Genomic DNA, 21,387 nt, shown 5'->3' with positions numbered 1-21,387 from the left:
TGTGGGGTGGGGAGAGGTGGAAGTGGTCGATTTCCCATATAACCGCCCGCTCTACCCAGCCTGGCACCATTGAAACTACCTTTCCCATCAGCCCCTGAGGCAACCAAGTTAGAACGGCGTCACGTGCCTACTGCCAGCGAGGGAGAGGCTGCATCCGGGTCCTCCTCCTCCTCCTCCTCCTTTCCCCTCCCCTCCCCTCCCCTCGTAACGACCACAACAAGCAGAGAGCAGGAAGCGCTAAGGCCTGGCGGACACCCGCTCCTGCTGGTTACAGAAGCACTGCCCCTGTGGCGACGTGATTGGGCAGCGGTTGTAAGAACGGCCGCCTCATTGGTCAGTGGGAGGGAGGGGATGTCACAAAGGATAGGTAGGCGCGGTGGTGGCTCAGGGAGCTAGCGACAGCGGCGGCGCAGGCGGAGGGGGTGGCTCCCCCTCCCTGTCTGTCCCCTTCTCCCGGCGGCAGCTCCTCCATGAGGGCGCCCAGGGCCGGCGGCGGGTTCCCGTGAGGAGCGGTGGGCGGGGCCTGGCGCTCATCTCCCGCTACCCCGCGCGCGGGCCTGGCGGCTGCGGCAGGTGAGACCCCGACCCCCCTCCCCCACCGGGGCCCGCCCCGCCCGCCTGCCCCGCCCCCGGGGCCGCTCTCCTGGCGGGGCGGGGAGCTGCGCAGCGCCCGGGGCCGCCCGGCAGGGATCGCAGTCTCCTTTGTTTGCAGGCGCCTCGCCCGGCCCGGCCCAGCCCGCGGGGCCCCGCAGCCCCCACGGAGCCGGGCGGCGCGGGGCCCAGGAGGCGATCTGCCCGGGCGCCCTTCAAGGCAGGGCTCTCGCCCTGCTGTTAGGAGCCCGCCCGGGGCTCTGCGTGCGCGGAGCGAGCACCGCCCTCCTCGGCTGGGGCCGGGGTCAACACTGGCACCAGGGGGATGGGCGCTTCCTCGGCACGTGCTAGGCACACCTCGTGGAGGGGCTGTTGTGACCCCGTCCCGCTCCCGGAGCTAGAGCTTTATCTCCGGTGGTGTTGCTAACCTAGCACTGTTACGCTTCTCTCTCACCGCCCGGCTGCCTGCCTTGTGGGTTTTAACCACCAGTTTATTTAATGATTCCTTGTGTTTAAAAGTCAGCAGCGAGCGATTTGTTTGCCAAAGAGCGCATCCTGCCATTGCTGAAACTGCCCTTGTGTTCTCCTTAGGTGCAACATTTGAAACATGAACAGCAATACGCGTTACCAGTTTTCAAAGCTGGAACACAGTTGTCTGCGACGTTTCCAAACTAATCTTTCCACAAGGAATTTGTAAATCCTTTGTAATGGCCAACAAGAAAGAACCTCCTTTTTTCAATGATGATAACGTGGGACCGTTTCACTACAAACTTCCTTTTTATGAAACTATGGAGCTCTTTATTGAGACGCTTACAGGAACGTGCTTTGAGCTGCGAGTGGCTCCCTTTGAAACCGTGATTTCCGTGAAAGCTAAAATTCAAAGATTGGAAGGTACTTGTCTCTCTCCTTTATAAAGTCAGCACATTGTCTATCATTTTAAAGGAAAAGTCAATTTGCAAATGACCCTTAATTATAATTGTGCTGAAGATCAGGATAGGGAATTAATTTAATTGGGTGATGCTGTACATAAATGGTTTAGTAACCTCTGGTTTAAAGAGACTTCTGACATTTCTTGTAATTTACTCCTCTTTGTTTTTGTACATCCTGCTAAGGTATTATAAGGGCACAGTTTATCACAATTTCTCCTTTTTTGGAAATATTATTCACTGTGTCAGAGGATTATTTTAGACACAACTTTTTGGTTCACATACTAGAGTTTTAATGTGAAGAAGCTGCTGATTTGTCTTGCCTGTAGTTCACTAACTGTTTCTAGGTATAGTCAGGAGTTGGACTCTGCTTTTTCTTAAAGTGACATTTGCTGCATGTGTTGAAGTTAAAACACCTTTTATGCTGATCTTATTCTCCAGTATGTAAAGACTTTATTCAGTGGATGGGGACTTATTGTTAATTATTAAATCTAACGCATCATGTGAAGTACGGCCTCACTCCCAGGAGGCCTAACTCTAAGGATTAAATCTACCTCCATGAAAATTTGCACTGGTGCACCTAAATCCAGTGGCTTTGCACCAGTGTAAATACTAACGTAGACTGCACAACACCGGTATACAGAGGGATTTGCACCAGTACCAAAGTCAGCTGTGCTGTTGTAAGCCCCATTTTGTGCCAGTTTAGCATGTCTACATTAGGAGTTTTTACCAGTGTAACTACACCGATGTAGCTATACAGATGTGAATTTCCTTCATGTATATAAGGCCTTAAGTAGACTTCATAAGTTCTTAAATCTCATGTGGAGGATGTGGGGATATGGGTTGTATGACGAGTGGAGGAAGAGGTTTGTGTATGTGTGGTTTTTTGTTTTTGTTTTTTGTTTTTCTCATCTTTGCCAAGTATGGTGGTGGAGAGTAAATATGTGTGTGGCAGAATGCTAGCCAAATCATAGAATCATAGAATATCAGGGTTGGAAGGGACCCCAGAAGGTCATCTAGTCCAACCCCCTGCTCGAAGCAGGACCAATTCCCAGTTAAATCATCCCAGCCAGGGCTTTGTCAAGCCTGACCTTAAAAACCTCTAAGGAAGGAGATTCTACCACCTCCCTAGGTAACGCATTCCAGTGTTTCACCACCCTCTTAGTGAAAAAGTTTTTCCTAATATCCAATCTAAACCTCCCCCATTGCAACTTGAGACCATTACTCCTCGTTCTGTCATCTGCTACCATTGAGAACAGTCTAGAGCCATCCTCTTTGGAACCCCCTTTCAGGTAGTTGAAAGCAGCTATCAAATCCCCCCTCATTCTTCTCTTCCGTAGACTAAACAATCCCAGCTCCCTCAGCCTCTCCTCATAAGTCATGTGCTCTAGACCCCTAATCATTTTTGTTGCCCTTCGCTGGACTCTCTCCAATTTATCCACATCCTTCTTGTAGTGTGGGGCCCAAAACTGGACACAGTACTCCAGATGAGGCCTCACCAGTGTCGAATAGAGGGGAACGATCACGTCCCTCGATCTGCTCGCTATGCCCCTACTTATACATCCCAAAATGCCATTGGCCTTCTTGGCAACAAGGGCACACTGTTGACTCATATCCAGCTTCTCGTCCACTGTCACCCCTAGGTCCTTTTCCGCAGAACTGCTGCCTAGCCATTCGGTCCCTAGTCTGTAGCGGTGCATTGGATTCTTCCATCCTAAGTGCAGGACCCTGCACTTATCCTTATTGAACCTCATCAGATTTCTTTTGGCCCAATCCTCCAATTTGTCTAGGTCCTTCTGTATCCTATCCCTCCCCTCCAGCGTATCTACCACTCCTCCCAGTTTAGTATCATCCGCAAATTTGCTGAGAGTGCAATCCACACCATCCTCCAGATCATTTATGAAGATATTGAACAAAACCGGCCCCAGGACCGACCCCTGGGGCACTCCACTTGACACCGGCTGCCAACTAGACATGGAGCCATTGATCACTACCCGTTGAGCCCGACAATCTAGCCAGCTTTCTACCCACCTTATAGTGCATTCATCCAGCCCATACTTCCTTAACTTGCTGACAAGAATACTGTGGGAGACCGTGTCAAAAGCTTTGCTAAAGTCAAGAAACAATACATCCACTGCTTTCCCTTCATCCACAGAACCAGTAATCTCATCATAAAAGGCGATTAGATTAGTCAGGCATGACCTTCCCTTGGTGAATCCATGCTTACTGTTCCTGGTCACTTTCCTCTCATGTAAGTGCTTCAGGATTGATTCTTTGAGGACCTGCTCCATGATTTTTCCAGGGACTGAGGTGAGGCTGACTGGCCTGTAGTTCCCAGGATCCTCCTTCTTTCCTTTTTTAAAGATTGGCACTACATTAGCCTTTTTCCAGTCATCCGGGACTTCCCCCGTTCGCCACGAGTTTTCAAAGATAATGGCCAAGGGCTCTGCAATCACAGCCGCCAATTCCTTCAGCACTCTCGGATGCAACTCGTCCGGCCCCATGGACTTGTGCACATCCAGCTTTTCTAAATAGTCCCTAACCACCTCTATCTCCACAGAGGGCTGGCCATCTCTTCCCCATTTTGTGATGCCCAGCGCAGCACTCTGGGAGCTGACCTTGTTAGTGAAAACAGAGGCAAAAAAAGCCTTGAGTACATTAGCTTTTTCCACATCCTCTGTCACTAGGTTGCCTCCCTCATTCAGTAAGGGGCCCACACTTTCCTTGGCTTTCTTCTTGTTGCCAACATACCTGAAGAAACCCTTCTTGTTACTCTTGACATCTCTTGCTAGCTGCAGCTCCAGGTGCGATTTGGCCCTCCTGATATCTTTCCTACATGCCCGAGCAATATTTTTATACTCTTCCCTGGTCATATGTCCAACCTTCCACTTCTTGTAAGCTTCTTTTTTATGTTTAAGATCCGCTAGGATTTCACCATTAAGCCAAGCTGGTCGCCTGCCATATTTACTATTCTTTCGACTCATCGGGATGGTTTGTCCCTGTAACCTCAACAGGGATTCCTTGAAATACAGCCTGCTCTCCTGGACTCCCTTCCCCTTCATGTTAGTCCCCCAGGGGATCCTGGCCATCTGTTCCCTGAGGGAGTCGAAGTCTGCTTTCCTGAAATCAAGTGAGTTAAGGGATTTGGGGGAAGGGAGTCCAGTTACTCCCATTCCATTCGCTGTTCCACTGTTGTCTATACAGACCATCTCTGGTTCCGTGTCTTTATTGGCTACAGTGAATTGACCATAAATAAGATCTCCCACCTCCACATTTGGTCTTTCTTTTGGTTGCACCTTCAAATGCCAAGTAGGACAAAGAAGCTGCTCACTTCCACCAGCATCCACTTTGAATATGTCACCTACATTGATAGTCACTATGCTTATCACATGATCTCCCTTGACTGAGACATACTGCTTCTGCTGGGAGTCCAGTTGCTTAATGCACAGGAGCAGGAGAGCTGCTCCAAGAAGAGGAGGAAAAGGGGAGGCAGTATGTAAGGAAAAGTTCTGGAGCTGTAAGTGGAAGAAGGAAATAGCATATTAAGGTGAGCAGAGCTGGTGGTGCATAGGGAGAAAGAGGAGTAAGGAAAATGGAAATCTGTAGAAGTCCTTGAAGGTGGTGAGGAAAAGGAGCTTGAATTTCCTGCAGAAAAAATCTGGAGGCTAGGGAATAGGCATATTGCGCTAGGCATGTCTAACTTGTGGGAGGATCACAATGAGAATTTGACTGTCACTAAAGGTTGTGTTATCGTTAAAAATAGTACCACTTACTTGAACTTTATGATTTACAAGTTGCACTTCTCAGAGTGGGAAAGTGGTAAACTGCTTGACGTTCCTGAATAATGGATCTGATTGTATAGGCTTTAAATTACGGATAAATACACTCCACAAAAATGTGAAAGACACAGAAGTCCACCAGTGCTCATCTCTGAAAATCACTTGTATGGCTTAGTGTTCCTGGGTGGGGCTAAAAGACCCCAAGATCCTCCCCAATGTGCTGTGTAGGGGCAGATAGGCAATTTTTCCTGACTTGCAGTTGATCAGCTAGTACATGAAAATAGAATGCCATGGTGAAACATCCCATCTTACACTGTAAGTGTAAGTTTTGCATGTAAGTTACAGGCAAGTAATTACCCCATGCTATTGTGTAGGTCAGGATCTCTGAGAAGGAAATACAGAATCTGTGGGATTTCTGTGAGGGAAATACAGAATCACGTTAACAATTTCCATGCAAGGTCTGCACCCAACAATGGTCAACTATAACAAATGCTGCTGGCGGAATTAAAAACTAGCAAAGAAAACTGTTCTTTTGTCCGTTGCTGTATTATCAGGAGACACCAGTGCATTGTCTACACTGTAACCAGGCCTGAAAACAGGCAGATGGGGACCAAGTAAATATGAATATTTCAAATGCTGCCAAAGCCACTTTCCTGCTCCCTATTTCATAATCTGACCTTCTTGGGCAGGTTTAGGGACGTGGAAATAGTTGATGTCTGCTTTAAGAAAGCTGGATATCTCACCAAGAACAGCCCCAACACCTCTCTGCTGATTTAACCAGGTATGAAGAGCACAGGTAAACTTTGATAACAGGTAAGAGCCCCAAAGTTCCTCTAGCACATCTAAACCCTCTGTGCGTGTGAAACTGCTTGAAGCTCAACCAGAGCTGATGTGGTGGTCATGCCTTTTAGCCACAGATCTGTTCCCACACATGCAGTCTGGCCCATGCACATCACAGCAAACTTATATGCAAAGATTCAAACTTGTCCTAGCAAAACACACTTGATTATCTTCAAGGCAGTGGTAACCTGGATTCTTGCTTCACCCAGAACCGTTCCATTTAATGAGACTTTGCAGATGCTGTAGTGAAAAAGAGAGCCTCATTTGTCTGTGATAGCAATGGCATAAGAATTTAAATGCTCTCATAGTCAGTCTTCCTCAGAATAGGACTACCATCAGCAGCAACCTGCACCACATCAGTTTCACTTCCTGCAGAAATTGTACATTAAGGTAGCATGCTAGGGTTTTTAAGAAACAGCATATTGATTGATGATCATGGACATGACAATAAATCACTCTGTAGATGTAGATCAAGACTTAACACAAGCAAAGTGATCATAAAGTGGTAAGATTTTGGACTGCAATACAATGAAATCGTAAATATGAATTCTTTTACTGAAAACATACTGCGGAGACTGGAATGATTGGTTATCTCTTCTGTTGCTGTTGGACTGAAAGTGATCCCTACCCAGCTCCCTCTAATGGCCCCGCAAGTGAACCTTTTACATTTGTAAAGTCACCCCTCAGCCCATAGTTGTCTTTCCTTAAGGCAAAATACAGAACAATTTTTCCTGTTTTTACCTGCCAGTATTTGAGATCACGATTCTCTTTTTTGGATCTACCTTTTATAAATGTTCTTTTTAGAAATATGTTTCCTCAAGTTCTCTTCATATTCTGTATCACAAGTGCATGACATATAAACAGCATCAGTCTTGTTCCTTACCACTTAAAGTCGTGATCAACGGGTGGTTACTTTTACAGCAACGTATTGTGATGTCACAGAATTGATTTCAGTTGAAAAGCAAGCAGTGGGAGTGGATTGAACTCTGCAGCTTACTCTGGTTTCTTGCAGAGGCAAGCTCCACCACTGGAAGTGGTGGTACTGCCTGTGCTGGGGTTTATATCCTCTGTAGAAAGTAGTTCTGGCTGCTGGAATCTTGTTTATGCCTCTTGCTGTAAGAGGGTTTAAAACTGGCTTGCATTTTTGGAAAAATTTTCCCCAGTGTAGATAGGATCTCCTAGGCAAAGCAAAGAATGCTTTGCCAACTCAACATCTTCGGTCAGGGACAGTAAATGTTAAAAAGTCAATTAATATTCTACAAGGACTTCTTCCAGCAGATAGTCCTACCTGGAGGAGGGTTTTGCAAATATGTGTTGAAAGTTCCAGTTGTATAGATTGACCTTCAGAGGAATATTTGGGGTAATAAAATGCAAGGTGGAATAATAATAATAAAAAAGGGAACAGACTATTTAGTTACAGCACTGAATACAAATCTGTTTCCTGATCCACATGTTGTGGGGTGGAGGAGATGTTTCTGGCATGTTAAAGTAGGTACACTAAGGAAACCTGGAAGATGTAGTGAGACAGAATGGGATTGAACTTCAGGGGCTGTCTCTGACAGGCTGGCTCCAAGAGGGGAGAAAATGATAGTGTGCTGTATAGAAATGTAAATTATGCCCTCTGCTTTTGAGGGCAGAGAGGCCAGGAGAGGACCTGGATTGCTTCCCTGGCTCTTGCAGAGCAGGTTGTCATTTGGAGCCGCAGTAGATGTTTGGAGAGAGGCAAAACCTGAATTTGCTTTCACCCCCTCCCCTGAGCTCCAATTGACCAGCTGAGCTGATGCAACCTTGAGACATAGCTGAGCCCTACTTGTTCAGTACCGATTAGAACTGCCCACTAGCAGGGCCACATGCTTCATAGGAGGAGGTGGCTCTGTGTGATCCTCATGATCATTGTCAGTTTTATATTCTGAGTCTGTATGCAGATTTGTCTCCTCATAGAAGATAAACTACAATCCTGCAAAAGGACACCTAATTCAGTTTTCCTTGTATATGAACCTACAGAAATGGATGCTACTTTATTTGCATTTTAAATGTAGGATTTATAGGAAACAGCATAAAAATGAGTGTCTGTGCGTCCGTTATTGCAAACAGTAAAATTATTTTCTTTTCAGCATCCCGCACCAAAAAAAGTACTGTCATCTTAAGAAGAATGAAAAATATTTCTGACTCTGTAGGAGTCAAGTTAGATCATTTGTTGCAAAAGAACATTTTGTAACAAATGATCTATCAGTTTATCAAAGTAATTGGAAATCACCCCCTGAAGGCAGACAAAACCATGACAAATTCAGACAATAAAGACTGTGTAATCAGAAACGTTAAGTTGAAAACTGTTTTACTGCAGAAGGACTCACTGGTTTTTGCCAGCTTGTTTTTGTGTTTGCTTTTGCTCATGCTGTAGACTTTAAATGTGACCAATTATTAAATAGCCAGCTGAAGAAAAGGCATTTGTTGCTCTATCATGTGAATGTGTCTCCTTCATAGGTGACTTTGACAGATTTCAAGTGGGCACTGCGCTAATGTCATTTCATGCCTTTTTTTCTGGCTGACGTACAAATTTGTTGGCAGCTTCTAATGTTGAAGGGATAGAAGCGACCCCTTCCATAACCTGATGGGGACATTACTTGTAGTTCATAGTTTATTTTTAAAAAAATTGTGACAGTTGCTCCAAAATGTGAGCTCCGCTTCAGAACTGCGCACTAGGCCCTGTAGCAACAGCAAACATACCGACCGGCTCTTTTGTGCCCTGTTCATGCCCTGTTGTGTTCTCAACTCTTGCTAGGTGTGTTGACTGCAGTGCTATGATATTAAGAGCTTGATTCTATTCTCATATGTGCATCAAACATAATTGTTGACTAAATTCCAGTTTGAGGGCCAAAGTCTTTCCTCAGATACACTTGTGCAGCCTCAGTATGCACGGGTTGTAAATCTATGGGCCAAATTCTGCCCTCGCAGTCTATCTTGGTGATGCAGAAATCAGAGAAGTCAGCTTGACTTTCAGTTTGCTGGGTGAGTTTACAGGGATGGCAGCTAGGAAAAACCCATATTGTCGATATCCAGAGTCATTGAGATGATATGTCATTTTATCACTTTTTTAGTGAATAACTGCTCACGAAAGTGTGACATCTCTGCTCAACCCAGTTTTACTGGTATTTATGTCTTACCATGATCTGTCTTTACTGTTCCAAACCATTCTGCTGTATCATAATATTTTGCAGCTTATATTTTTCAAAATATTAGGCAGATCTTACAAGATATTTGATTAATGTTGATAACCATTCTTCCTGCTCTTAAACAATGTAGTATTAAAATTACACATACCTGGGCAAGATCACTTTAAAAACTAAGTTATGGAAGTTGTATCTTGCTGCAGTTTATCACAGACATTGTGCAGTGTTCCATAACAAGAGCTCTGTGGAGGTGGTGAGTTTGGGGTCCTATAGTGTCATAACTGGATATCATGCATAGTTGATGCCAGTTGTATCCTCCTCGGTCACTTAGTGTACTCTAGGTTATCAAGCAAACATTACTAAGAACTCCTATTGTATTACACTATTCTATACCCTCACTTTTAAGTATTGGAATATACAAGTAAATGGAGTATTGGGCATACAGACATTAGAATTACCAGGTGTAATTTCGGTGTATTTCGTATCTGTTGTTTTACTGAAACTGCGAAGAAATGGCTCTTATGAATTATAAAATATTTGAGGCTTTTATCACCAAAAAAGGAAAATTTCTCTTCACTGTTACATGCAGGCGTTGTATTTTTCTGTTATCCTTCATACAAAGGTCAATAGAAACTACTTATGATCTGCTTCAAATATTTGAAGTGTTAGGATTAAGCAAATTAAGAACAAATGTTATGTAAACTACAACATAATGTAAAGTTTTTTGTTTGGTGATATTATTGTAGGCCAAAAATGTATAGTAAGGAAAAGATCAATTTCTTACAAATTGCCTGTAGCTGGCAAACTTGCTACTTTTTCTCACCTTGTTATGATCATTGTGCTTCTATCTGTTTAAATTGCAAAATTCTCTCTCTCGCTCTCTATATTAAAAAAGCTAATCATTAGAAAGTTCATGTGGAGCTCTAATTACTAGTCACTTAGTAACTTCTCATCCATCAAGATCTACAAAGATTGAGAATGCTTATGTACACTAACCCTCTGATGTTCCTCTTTGTGGTCATAGTGAGTCTTATCCACATTGTGCCAAAATTTGCCTTCATTTACGAACATGCACACTTATCGTTTACTCATGGCTGAAACTGAGGGCTGAATTTGACAATGAAGCAGGATGATTTAAAATCATCGTTAAAAAATAATTTTTACTCATTTCCATGCTGCTAGTTCTTTATTTCCTGTTCTATAGTCTTAAATTGCTAAAGTGAATGTTTTGTAGCTTCCTAATTGCAAGTAGAATTTCAGATTTTACTATTTTTTCCTATTAAAAAGTTTCACACTCAAAGTGTTGCTGTATGCAGACAGAGACTAAGTCCGTGGCTTCATTAACAGCCTGACCATCATAAACTCAGACACCAAATTGATAAGCAAATAGACCATGCAGTATTGCTAATCAGTATCACCTTCCTATACAGTATATTGAACTTCCTCAGGTGAAGAAAGCTGAAATGTTTCAGCAGCCGATAGTCTTCCTTCAGGATTTGCAGTTTGAAGTTCATGGCCCTTGTGTTCCTACGTCTCTTAGATGTTTTTGAAAATTGCACCCGTAGGCCCCTGTTTTTGCAAACTTTGGCCTGTGTGCAAAAAAAAAAGAAACAATAATTGTAATGTATTGAAAGTCTAAGTAACATTACATTGTTAGCACAAAACAAAATGGAATAAGAGATTTTATGTCATAAAGAGAAGAATATTTTATTAAATACAGTTTTAGCCCCTGATGCTCCAAATACTCATGTTCATGCTTAACTTTTAGTGGTCCCACTGACCATGGGACTAAAATTAGTAAGTACCTGCGTAAGTGTTTTCAGGATAAGGGTCTCAACTTTCAGTGTTTTGTGGTTTGCTTATAGCAGTTCTGTAAAATTTAAAAAAGACTCTCCCAATAGTAGCATTTTAAAACAGTGTTTATAATTTATAATGAATTTAAATTATAATCTAAAGTTGCAGTATCGCATATTTTCAAACAGAGCCTCAGCCTGATTTTGTCAGATTTAAATCACTCGATCCTGCCAAGGAGTAATTGCACCTCTCTTTACTCTATCAGTTGTATACAAGAACAGCATCCTCTTCCATATTTCTTCTGTCACAGCACAACTCAATTTTCAGTGTCTTAGAGGATGAAGGGAAGTGTACATACTACAATGTAATTTTAGTGTTCGGCTATGAAGAGCCATTTGGATAAACATCATTCATTCATAAGGCCAAGTAACTCTTTCTCAGTGTGTTAATTGTCCTCTGAAGGAATCTTACTAGTGCCAGCAGGAGCGCAAACCATACAATGGGTATGATTTTTCTGTTTCCACCTTACTAGGCCACTAAGAAAGGAATATGTATAGGAGCAACAGAGATGCAAAAGCTAAGGATTCTTCACTGCTGTGTTTTGGGAGGTATTTGCATGCATTAGGGAGTACTAGCTTTTTGCGTCCAGTGCAATGACCCTTGTACCTCAGCACGAAGGTTAGTGTTTACACCTCTCCTGCAGGCAGGCAGTCTGTGACTTCCATATAGTTTCATTCTACTTACATTATTTGTAGAAAGTTTTTAATGAAGTCTTAAAATGTACTGTACTTTGTGTGGGTCATTTGGACAGAATTGCTTCCACCTGACACTTTGTTAATTTTCAAAGGCCCAGCAGACAGACCAACACCCTAACTGTGATTTGTGCCTTTGACTATCTACCTCTCAGTCTTAAATAACTTGCCGATTAAAAATATTTTTCCTTTCAAACCTGAGTCTGGTTGTGAGTCTACCCAAGAAATCAAGACTAGAAATTGTCACCCTCCTTTTAGGAGGGTATAAAGGGTCATTACTGAGCTCTGCACAGTTTGCTTTAAATGAGTGCCAACCAATAAGTGAGTTGTCCATATGCATGGAGGGAAAATAAAGTTAGCCAGGAAGTGAATTTCTGTAATTTCCAGTGCAAAACACAGACCTCATCTACACTGCTGCTCTTCAGCATTTCAACCCTGTTTCCTTCTAATAATATGCTGTCATGTCAAATTTGTCCTAAAATGTTGGTGTGGTTTAATAACGAGCTTTACCAGACATAAGACTAGTAAAGTGTTTCTGTAGTTTAAAAAACAGACCTTTGAGTGTTTGCAGTGCAAATTTTGCACAGCCGTGGATACTGCACCAGAATCTGAAAGTTCAGATTTTACAGACACAGAAGTAAAAATACTGCAAACTGGTGGAGCCTGGTCTAATTGTATGGGTGTGCTTCCCTGAGTTGCAGTACACCTCAACTTGCAGTATAGACAAACCCTAACTATGGGTGGTAGCTCTTTAGTCTAAAGTTGTAGCCCTCGCAATGTATTTAAATGCGTGGATAACGTCTGGCAAGTGGTGTGGCTGGAAAAGTCAACCATTTTTTTAGTCTCTCTGAAGAAGATTCTACAGTGATGTTATACTAATTGACTGATTTTTAATGTTGTCTTTTTGAAGGTATTCCTGTCTCTCAGCAGCACTTAATTTGGAATAATGTGGAGTTGGAGGATGACTATTGCTTGAATGATTACAAGTGAGTGTAAGATAAAACTAAAACAAACTGTTCCAAATATAACTATTACTATTGGAAACTGAGAGTACTACAAAACTTCACCTTTTTTATTGACTATTCGCAGCATTTCAGAAGGTTGCACTTTGAAGCTGGTACTGGCTATGCGAGGTGGGCCTATTAACACTAGAAGAGGTAGGTGCAAGTTTGTGTTGGTTTCATGTGAAGCATCAAGACAGTCTAATAAAGACTCTTACACAAGTACTCGTAACTCTAGACCATGGTACTTTAGCCAAGCTTTTTGGCTGAATGGACTTTGATTGTAAAGGAATTGGAAGATCTTTGAGGAATATGTAAGGGTCTGTTCACCCATCTTTCATTTGTCATATTTTTGTGGTTTTAAGAGCCATTAGCCCAAACCCATTAGCCTAAAGGAAACTCTTGATGTGAAGTTGGATTAGATGTTGAAAAGTGAATATTGTTATAAAACTATTGACATGGCTGCCTTACATATCTTGAACTGCATGTCTTACAGTATAAATTTAATGATACAATACAGTACTAATCTATAAATTTAATTAGAAATGTTGGAATAGATATGTACCCATGATGGTGGGATTTCCAAAGGAGACTTATGGAGTTGGATGCCCATTGTAATCCCCAAATTCCTAACTAACATTGAAAAATCTCAGCTAGCATGGCTAAGTTACCATTCTGTTGGAATGTCTAAATTCTGCATGTCCTAATTGAGTAATGTGAAAATATATTATGCGTTGGTAAAGGGACACATCTTAAAAATCATGCTTGCCTAAAAATGTATTTTCTGGTGTTGTTTATAACACTAAGATTATTATTAGTAAAGTTATTAGAATATAATTACCGTATATACTCGTTCATAAGTTGAATTTTTTTTAGTAAAAAAGGGAAGCACCAGCGAAGGGGGTCGGCTTATGAACAGGTACAGAGCGGGAGAGGTGGGACACAGCCCCTCCCCCCAACAGAGGGAGCGAGGAGAGGCAGCTCAGCCAGCAGAGCCAGAAGGGAAGAGGCGGGGCCAGTCTCTCTCCGCTTCTGACCACGCTGCTCTCCCCCCAGCCTTAGAAGCAGCTGCAGCTCCGGCTGCAGCCGTGCCACTCGGCCCCGGCCCCCAGAGCAGGCTGTGGCCGTGCCACCTGGTCCAGCCTGCTGGACCAGGCTGCGGCCGCACTGCCCAGCCTGCCGGGGCAGCTCCAGCCAGGCCAGAGACATCCTCCCCGGCCCTCCCCAGATAAGATGGGAAGGGAAGGGATGGGATGGGGAGAGTGTGGGAGTCCCGGGCTAGGGATGGTGTCATGTGGGGGGTGGTCACGGTGGTTACTCCCCTGGCCCGCAGCTTCTCTTCACCCCCCCACCCCCCCCACCCCAAAAAAAAAAAAAATTCCCCACCAGTTGCTGTCCCGGCCTGTCAGGGTAAGCAGCTGGTGCGCCGGGACACTTTGTTAACTTAGGTTTACCTCCGTGCTTGCGGACGCTCGAGGTAAACAAACCATTTCGACCTGCCAGCGGCTTATCCTGATGGCCTTGGAGCCAAAGTTTGCTGACCCTTGAATTATAGGATTGGCTTATGAATGGGTCATAAAAAATTTCCATTTTTATTTATCCATCTTGGGGGGGTGGGGGGTGGGCTTATAAACGAACCAGCTTATTATTGAGTATATGCGGACTTTAACTTTTTTCATTTAGCACACTTGTGTATAGTCTGTCGAACGCGGGGACATGGGTGCTACATGTTACTAACTCATTTTATAAAACTGGCTATATTTCAAGTCGGTATCCCCCTTTTTTTTTTTTTTTTTTTTTAAAAGGGGGCGGGGGGACAGGATGGGACGAGAAGAGTAGTATCAGGAATCCAGAGCTATTTGGTGTGTAGAGATTATGGGAGCCTTTGCTTCAATGCATGTCGTGCTTTGAGATCACATTAGCTTCCCTATGAAGAGGTTTGTTTTTTCTTTCCTTCCAAATTAGTCAGAGCCCTGAGATTTGACTGTTTCTATTATCTTCATTGCTTACTTCAGTGGCAGTTCTTCCTCAACCTGACATAAGTTAACCCTTTGTTTTATTATCCACTTTTCAGGGTGAGATACATTGCGCAGAACTCTAGAGGAGTCATCCTAATAAAGTCCATCCTTGGCTAATAATATGAAGTTCTGTAGTGCATCCCTAGTCATGAAGGAAGAGTAGGGCAGTAATTTTGGCAACGCATGGCCTTGCCAGCTTCTGCATTTCACATGACCCAATACATCATCTGTTTGCATGTAAACTGTTCTCAATTTTTAATAGTCTAGTGAAAAAGGAAGCAAAAAAGGAGGATATTAAATTTAATTGGTGAAAATGGAGAATGGGTTTTGAAGAGGGCAGCAAAGTGGAGCTACTGATTTCAAATAGTTTCATGAATGGACTGCACTTTGAATGCTGCACATGAATGAAAATACGTGCACAGGACTGCCTCTATACTGATTCTGAACTAGAAATGTGATAGATTGATTCAGGGGTCGGCACCACTATGTTGTGTGACGGACACTTGACAAAATTACCGTACTTAGTGACGGACTTTGTGGGGGCTTATGTCATTCAGTCATTCAGTTTTTTGAAAATTTACCAGAAACCTCAACATTTTTACCACGGACATGTTGCTGACCCCTGGACTGATTTGTTTTTGCTTTTTAATTTTCAAACTTTTTGAACCTTGCAATTTTTAGGTGACTCTTATCCAACAAAATGACAGCTGGGGTTCAAGGTGGGAAAACAGTTCATGCTTGCAAAGCATATATACTAGGACATCCAGATCTTTTTGCAAACGCCCCCTTCAGCAATATTCTGAAATAGCTTTGAGTTTGAAGAGCAACGTAGTTTGAGCATGAGAATTAATGCACCAAACATCCTCTTATGACTTCAGAATCTCTATGCCCCTTGAATAGCAGCTCTAAAACTGCAGCAGTGGTTACCTCAGCATGTCATCCTGATGCCTGTTTTGCTTATTACTACATACAGATGGGGCAGCAGCCTCGCCTGGGATAGGTAAAAGCATTGTTCTGTGATAAAACCCACAGAGGCATGAAAGCTGAAAGTGAGGAAATCCCTTTGCTATTTTCACTTGTAAAGCACACTGTAGAAGAGAACTTCTACTCATATTGTAGGGGATTCACATCTAATCAGGCTTATATGAGTTCAACTTTCAAAGGCAATTAAAAATAATCTGCCTGACACTTAGAGCTTTCATATAATGAAACCTCAATTGCAATGTCACTGTAAGTACAATCTACCATAGATATCTGTAAAAATGCCTTGTTTTACAAAACTCTGCTCTAGTCTTGTCACTGAGTGCTTGTAGGTTGAGTTATTTTCATAGAATTACATTAGTTTTTATTTCCAAAGGTGCTCCTTCCTCTAATCATACTCTGGCAAAACTGAAGGTAGAATGGTTCCCGCCCTTCTAAATAAACTGTAAAGCATTTTGTTGTAAACATCAGTCACTTCACAGGCTTCTGCTAGAATTCCCCCCAAACTAATCTCTTTGCCAGAAAAAATATTCGGCTCAATATACTTAAAACACAGTGAGCTCTGCTGGGATTATTTTCTCTAATTCAGACTCGAGTAATCAAATCTAACCTCACTCTTTTTTCTCATTTTAGAATGGGAAAATTAATCAAGGTTTAAAAAACGAAAATGGGTCTAACTTCATTGATCTTTGTATCTCTGCTCACTTTCAAATGAGATTTAAATAGTTTAGGAAAAAAGAAAAGGAGTACTTGTGGCACCTTAGAGACTAACAAATTTATTTGAGCATAAGCTTCCGTGAGCTACAGCTCACTTCATCGGATGCTCACGAAAGCTTATGCTCAAATAAATTTGTTAGTCTCTAAGGTGCCACAAGTACTCCTGTTCTTTTTGTGAATACAGACTAACACGGCTGCTACTCTGAAATATTTTAGGGGGAACTTTATATTTAAGGTTTTCCTATCAGTTTCTCTAGGTGGTGGTGCTAGTTTAATTTATTTTACTTATAAATCTAGTTAGTAGAATTCTCCACCCTTAACCAGCTAACTTTGTTTCTCCTCTGTCTTTCTATCCCATCCTTGGACATCTGACGGCCCCTCTGTGTGTGGTCTGCCTTTTCCTTTTGTGTCCTGCTCCCCATCTATGCATGTACTGCAGTGCTGGGGAAGAGGTGTGCTTTCTGTCCTAAGACACCAGTGTGTACGGAACTTCTCTCTTCTGCTGTTGTAGGCTGATAGGGAGAGGAAAGGTCTGATGCCAGATCTTCAATAACTAAGCAGGATCCCATGGTCTGCTCATTTATCTCATTCCATCCTTTCCCATATGTGAAACTCTGCTTGGAGCTGGTGATGTGGGGGTCTGCTTCAATAAAAGGAGTCAACAAAGGGAGAGGGCTAGTAATGGAAAGGGGCGGAGAACCAGACAGATGAATAGGAAATAATAACAAACACCTTCATTTTTAGGCTGTGCTTTTTACCATTCCAGTCAACTCTTTCTGGCACCTGAGCTTTAAAAATAACCCTACCTCTAAGCTGTCCCCAAATACACACAATGATGTAGTCAAAGCATTCATGCCATAGCTTTCCTAAACGTTGTAGCAGGTGCTACTGGACTTCTTGTGACTATAATTCCCTTTAAAAAGAGCAGTGAGTGAGGCATTGAGTGACTGCAAAGTGTCTGTGATGTGGATTTTAATGTCTCTGACAGGAGGAATGGAGGTGCTTGTGAAGCTGAGTGATAAAACCCTGTCTCAGATAGCTAGAGGCTCATAGCTGTCATTTAGACTGGTCAAGTCAGGGAGGCTCCATTGGCTCCTCTGGGCTAACCGCCACCAGTCACTGAAGTCCCCTGAGATATAAACATAGCAGGGAGAGGTATGGGAACTTGAGCCAGGTACTAGAGTGCTTCAGATTCTTGAATGCACTCCCACAAATGACTTGGAACCACTGGGACTACATCTGTACAGGTGTTTTATGTTTGAGTGCTGGCTGAAAAAACTAATTTTAGGTTCAACACTTCAAGTTGTACAGATTACTGTTTTCTTCCTGAAGACTGTTCCATCAGTGACATTTTCAGACCATCACTGTAGATTTCTTTAAATACAGTATGCAGGCTGAGGTATTCTACCTCAGCCTCTTTGAGGGATTAGACTTCAATGCTGAAATAGACTGTTTTTCATTCTGTTTTCTCCTTATAGTTCCTGTGGAAGACCCTATTAGGGAAATGGCTGAATACATGGACCCCAGTCGAGATGAGGTCTGGGAGAAGGGGCCATCCAACAAACAAGTTACCTTCTTGGTGTACCGGGAAGGAGATCAGTTGAATTTCTTCCGTGTTGTAGACAGGGGGGATGGCACTTTAACACCATTATCTGAATCTTTAAGGTAAAAAGTGGGTTTTGATTTCGATGTCTGGTTTCAGAGGGGGGAAAGCTGTACAACTTTTCAGCTGTTATTCCTTAACTTGTGTCCAAAGAATATTTAGACTGTCACAAGCATTACTATTACTGACCAGATTTGCAGATGACATAAAAGCTGGGAGACAGGGGCATTGCAAACGCTTTGGAGGATACAGCTAAAATTCAAAGGGATCTTGATAAATCGGAGAACTGAGCTGTAGACAACAAATTAAAATTAAACAAAGGCAAGGTGCTACACTTTGGGAATTAAAACCAAATGCACAGACACTGAATGGAGGATAACTGGCTTGGCAGCAGCACTGCTGAGAAGGATCTGGGAGTTGTGGTGGATCACATGAGTCAGCAATGTGATGCTGTGACAAAAAAAGCAAATGCAGTTTTGGGATTCATTAACGGTGGCATAGCTTGCAAGTCACAGGAGGTGATAGTATCGCTCTACTCAGCGCTGGTTAGGCTTCAGCTGGAGTACTGTGTCCGGTTTTGGTCACCAGTGTATAGAAAGGATGTAGAGAAACTGGAAAGGATCCAGAGGCGAGCAACAAAGATGATCAAAGGGATGGAATGCAAGCCATGTGAGCAAAGATTGAAGGAACTGGGTATGTTTAGTTTGGAAAAGAGGAGACTAAGGGGGGACATAATAGCAGTCTTCAGATATTTGAAAGGATGCCATAAAAAGATGGAGAAAAGTTGTTTTTTGTTGTCACAGAGGGCAGGACTAGAGGCAAGGGGTCCTAACTACAGCACAGCAGATATAGGTTGAATCTCAGGAAAAGCTTCCTAACTAAGAACAGTAGGACAATGGAACAGACTGCCTAGCGGGGTCGTTGAAGCTCCTTCACTGGAGGTTTTTGAAAGGATGTTGGATAGCTGTCTTGGATTGTTTAGACATGATGAATCCTGCATCTTGGCTAGACTGATAACCCTTGTGGTCCCTTCTAACTCCATGGTTCTACGATTAGTATTTAAATATATAAAATAGTGTTTAAGTTGGATGTCCTAACTAAGTAGAAAGACTACAGAGGATGTAAGTAATGCTGACTAATATTCTCTGTTTCTCAATACAAAGTGAAACAAAGCTGACTTGGCCTCTGAGAGCAATCCAGAATTTCCATCTCTGATGAGAGCAAACTTGGAAACTGAGAGCAAAAGAAATGTTGCTTCAGTACTTTTTTGCCCTCCATATAAAGTTGCATGTGTAGTTTTATAAACATTCACTCTCCTCACAGCCCAAACTTTTCTTCCTTACCTATCCTGCAGTGAAGTCATAGTCACGTGTAGAAGTCAGATTGGCAGCTGGAAGTGGTAGGATCCTATCCAAGTTTTGCCTTCGATACCCAAGCAGCTGGATTTTTTGCTGAAATGATCAGTATTGAAATAGTACTGTTGACAGCTACAGTGATAGGTTTTGTTTAGATGAACGCTGTTGAGGCACCAGGTCTATCACAGGTAGCCAGCTGTGCTAGAACTTAGAGACCATCAGCACCAAAGCTACAAGTCTCTATCACCTTAACTGGAAAATTAACTTTACTAGCTGACATTCAGTAGTAGGCTGCTACCAGTGCGGAGGCCAGCAACTTGAGACATGATGACATGCACTACACCAGTGTAATACATAATGACAAAATCTTAACTTTTGTTCAAACTTAATAGTATCACAGAATTTAGGAATCTGTTAATAAAACATTCTCAATTCTTTAAAATCTTCTGGTAGCTGAGTTAAAAGTTCAGCTGTCTGTTCTGCTTCCATTTGTGATTGCATGTCAGTTGGCAAAAGCAAGGGTGGTTCTTCGAGTGCTTGCTCATGTCCATTCCGTTGTAGGTGTGTGTGCTCGCCACATGCACTGGTGCCAGAAGTTTTTCCTTCACTGGTATCCGTAGGTGACTGACTCTGGCACCCTCTGGACTGGCGTGCATATGCGCCGGTATAAGGGATGCCACCGGCTCTCCCCTCCCTCAGTTCCTTCCTACCGCCAGTGATGGTGCTTTGGCAAGCTTTCCTAATTTGTTGTGTATAGCTGTTTAAAGTTGTATAGTTAATAGTTCTCTTAGTGTTAAATTAGAAATAGTTAATTAGTCCTGTACGGGACTCAGCCTAGGGATGGGGCATGCCCTGGTCCCTGGGCTTCAAACCTTGTGACTGTTGCAAAAAACCCATGCCAGTCAATGATTCCCATAGAAGCTGCCTGAAATGTTTAGGGGAAACCCACGTGAGCGACAGTTGTTGCATTTGCAAGAGCTTTAGGCCGCGGACCAAAAAGGAGCAGAACATTCGTCTCCAAGTGCTCGTTATGGAGTCAGCCCTTACACTGGCCTCGGAGCCGACGAGATCGGATTCTGCTCCAAATGCTGTAGCTTCAGTGCGGCGTGCACCGCCGGCAGCAACTGGCACTGATCGCCATCCCCGGTACTGGCTAAAAAGCAAAGAAAGGCCACGAGGGGGCTTTCTCCTACATCCTATGAAGGGAACGAGAGAGTAAGAGGAGAGCAAAGACCCATGCTGGGTAACTCTTCCTCTCTGGATGGTGGTCAGGCTTTGACTCCTGCTGAGCTGTTGAGCCCGCTTGAAGACCCGCCAACCACCCCGAAGGCCTTTCAGGCCGTGAAGGACATACTGTCTCTTCTAGTGCCACCCGCGCCGGCTGCTGAGATGCCCTGTTCAAAGAGTAAACCTGCCTTAGGACCTTTCCAGTGCTCTCCATCAGTGTGGCACCACTCTTTGCTGCAGGGGGTGCCCCGTCAGCACTTGCCTGAACAGTGTCACCAGCTCCCGGACGCAGATCGGCTTACCTGCCAGAGTTCTTGGCGTTAGTCCATGGACTCTAGGCAGCGTTCCGCAGGTTCTAGGCATCGATCACCAGCGGTCTCCCAGCTCATGGCACCATTCCGGAGGGTTGAGACTCCAGTCCTCGGAGCCCCATCACCGATCACCAGTACGGTTCACCGTGGGCACGTCGACGGTCTCCGACACATCGGTTTTCTCACTCCCGATTTACAGTGTGGCACCGCTCTCTGAACGTGAGGCGTCAGTTGCCGGGGTACCGTTGCCAATCCACCAAACGCTGCTGCCGGGGACGCAACACCGAGAGCTATCACCCCTGTACAGGTCCTCAGTGGAGGT

At 43.6% G+C, this 21,387-nt stretch overlaps 1 protein-coding gene across 9 annotated transcripts in view; it reads left to right on the top strand.

Annotated features, from left to right (window-relative positions):
• Positions 1 to 202: 202 nt before the first annotated feature.
• The window catches only part of ZFAND4 (zinc finger AN1-type containing 4), a 43,785-nt gene continuing 22,600 nt past the window's right edge, over positions 203 to 21,387 (top strand). Inside the window, exons 1-5 of one of the 9 annotated variants that reach the window (XM_043552302.1) lie at positions 203 to 333; positions 1,183 to 1,482; positions 12,763 to 12,838; positions 12,942 to 13,009; positions 18,048 to 18,234. In XM_043552302.1, the coding sequence (XP_043408237.1) occupies positions 1,299 to 1,482; positions 12,763 to 12,838; positions 12,942 to 13,009; positions 18,048 to 18,234 (515 nt within the window). In that variant the 5' untranslated portion in view covers positions 203 to 333; positions 1,183 to 1,298. Of the gene's footprint in view, positions 574 to 637; positions 1,064 to 1,182; positions 1,483 to 5,985; positions 6,110 to 11,429; positions 11,604 to 12,762; positions 12,839 to 12,941; positions 13,010 to 18,047; positions 18,235 to 21,387 lie in introns of those variants that run through there. The other 8 variants (XM_037904576.2, XM_037904575.2, XM_043552301.1 and 5 more) reach the window with 8 other exon arrangements.

Source organism: Chelonia mydas, chromosome 7, assembly GCF_015237465.2.
Source record: "Chelonia mydas isolate rCheMyd1 chromosome 7, rCheMyd1.pri.v2, whole genome shotgun sequence".
Lineage (NCBI taxonomy): Eukaryota > Metazoa > Chordata > Testudines > Cheloniidae > Chelonia > Chelonia mydas.
Note: the sequence above shows the minus strand (reverse complement) of the source record. Positions and strands in the feature narration are given on the sequence as shown.